The 1,605-nt window shown below is 48.5% G+C and overlaps 1 protein-coding gene across 1 annotated transcript in view; it reads right to left on the minus strand.

The window, feature by feature from the left end:
* LOC107307742 (DENN domain-containing protein 4B-like) overlaps positions 1-1,206 on the minus strand; it is a gene marked incomplete at its 3' end in the record, with an annotated part of 15,448 nt that extends 14,242 nt beyond the window's left edge. The window contains exon 1 of the mRNA XM_015851250.2: positions 1,114-1,206. Coding sequence (XP_015706736.1) covers positions 1,114-1,166 — 53 coding nt within the window. The remainder of the gene's footprint in view (positions 1-1,113) is intronic.
* Positions 1,207-1,605: the final 399 nt, after the last annotated feature.

Genomic DNA, 1,605 nt, shown 5'->3' on the forward strand with positions numbered 1-1,605 from the left:
ATCCATTACCCCAGCTCTATAAGGGGTGGTTTATCGCCCCCCCTCCGGTAGCACAGCACCATCCTATATCCATGGATGATCCCCTATATATCCCATTACATCCCCATATACCCCCATATACCCCCATATACCCCTATATATCCCCATATTACCCTATATACACCCCCATCCATTACCCCAGCTCTATAAGGGGCGGTTTGTCCCCCCCCCTGCACAGCACCATCCTATATCCATGGATGATCCCATATATCCCAATAACCCCATATACCCCTATATCCCATATTACCCCATATATCCCATATTACCCTATACACATCCCCATATACCCCATACATTACCCCAGCTCTATAAGGGGTGGTTTATCGCCCCCCCTGCGGTAGCACAGCACCATCCTATATCCATGGATGATCCCCTATATATCCCAATGGATCCCAATAACCCCATATACCCCCATATATCCCATATTACCCCATATATCCCCATATATATGTCCCCATCCATTACCCCAGCTCCATAAGGGGCGGTTTATCCCCCCCCCGCGGTAGCACAGCACCATCCTATATCCATGGATGATCCCATATATATCCCATTACATCCCTATATATCCCATATATACCCCATATACGTTACCCCAGCTCTATAAGGGGCGGTTTGTCCCCCCCTGCGGTAGCACAGCACCATCCTATAGCTGTGTATCAGCCCCTATATACCCCCATATATCCCATACACACCCATATATCCCATATTACCCCATATATCCCCATATATATGTCCCCATACATTACCCCAGCTCTATAAGGGGCGGTTTGTTGCCCCCCCTGCGGTAGCACAGCACCATCCTATATCCATGGATGATCCCCTATATATCCCATTACATCCCTATATACCCCCATATATCCCATACACCCCGCTATATCCCCATATTACCCCATATATCCCCATATATATGTCCCCATCCATTACCCCAGCTCTATTAGGGGCGGTTTATCCCCCCCCCTGCGGTAGCACAGCACCATCCTATATCCATGGATGATCCCCTATATATCCCAATGGATCCCAATAACCCCATATATCCCATATTACCCCATATATCCCATATACCCCATCCATTACCCCAGCTCTATTAGGGGTGGTTTATCGCCCCCCCTGCGGTAGCACAGCACCATCCTATATCCATGGATGATCCCATATATATCCCATTACATCCCTATATACCCCCATATACCCCCCTATATCCCCATATTACCCTATATACCCCTATTTATTTCCCTATATCCATTACCCCAGCTCTATAAGGGGTGGTTTATCGCCCCCCCTCCGGTAGCACAGCACCATCCTATATCCATGGAATGATCCTAGTAATACCAATGGATCCCACTAACCCCATATACCCATAAACCCATATTTACCTATAACAGTCCGCATACATTACCCGCAGCTCTATTAGCCCATATATCCATAATTACCAGCTCTAATAAGGGCGGTTTTGTCCGCCCCCCTCCGGTAGCAACAGCACCATCCTATATCCCGTGCACGATCCATTGCTGAGCTCTGCTGGTCTCCCGCCCGTGGTCCGGTCGATGCAGGTGAAATCCTGCGGAAACC

Source organism: Coturnix japonica, unplaced genomic scaffold (genome assembly GCF_001577835.2).
Source record: "Coturnix japonica isolate 7356 unplaced genomic scaffold, Coturnix japonica 2.1 chrUnrandom838, whole genome shotgun sequence".
In the NCBI taxonomy this organism is placed as follows: domain Eukaryota; kingdom Metazoa; phylum Chordata; class Aves; order Galliformes; family Phasianidae; genus Coturnix; species Coturnix japonica.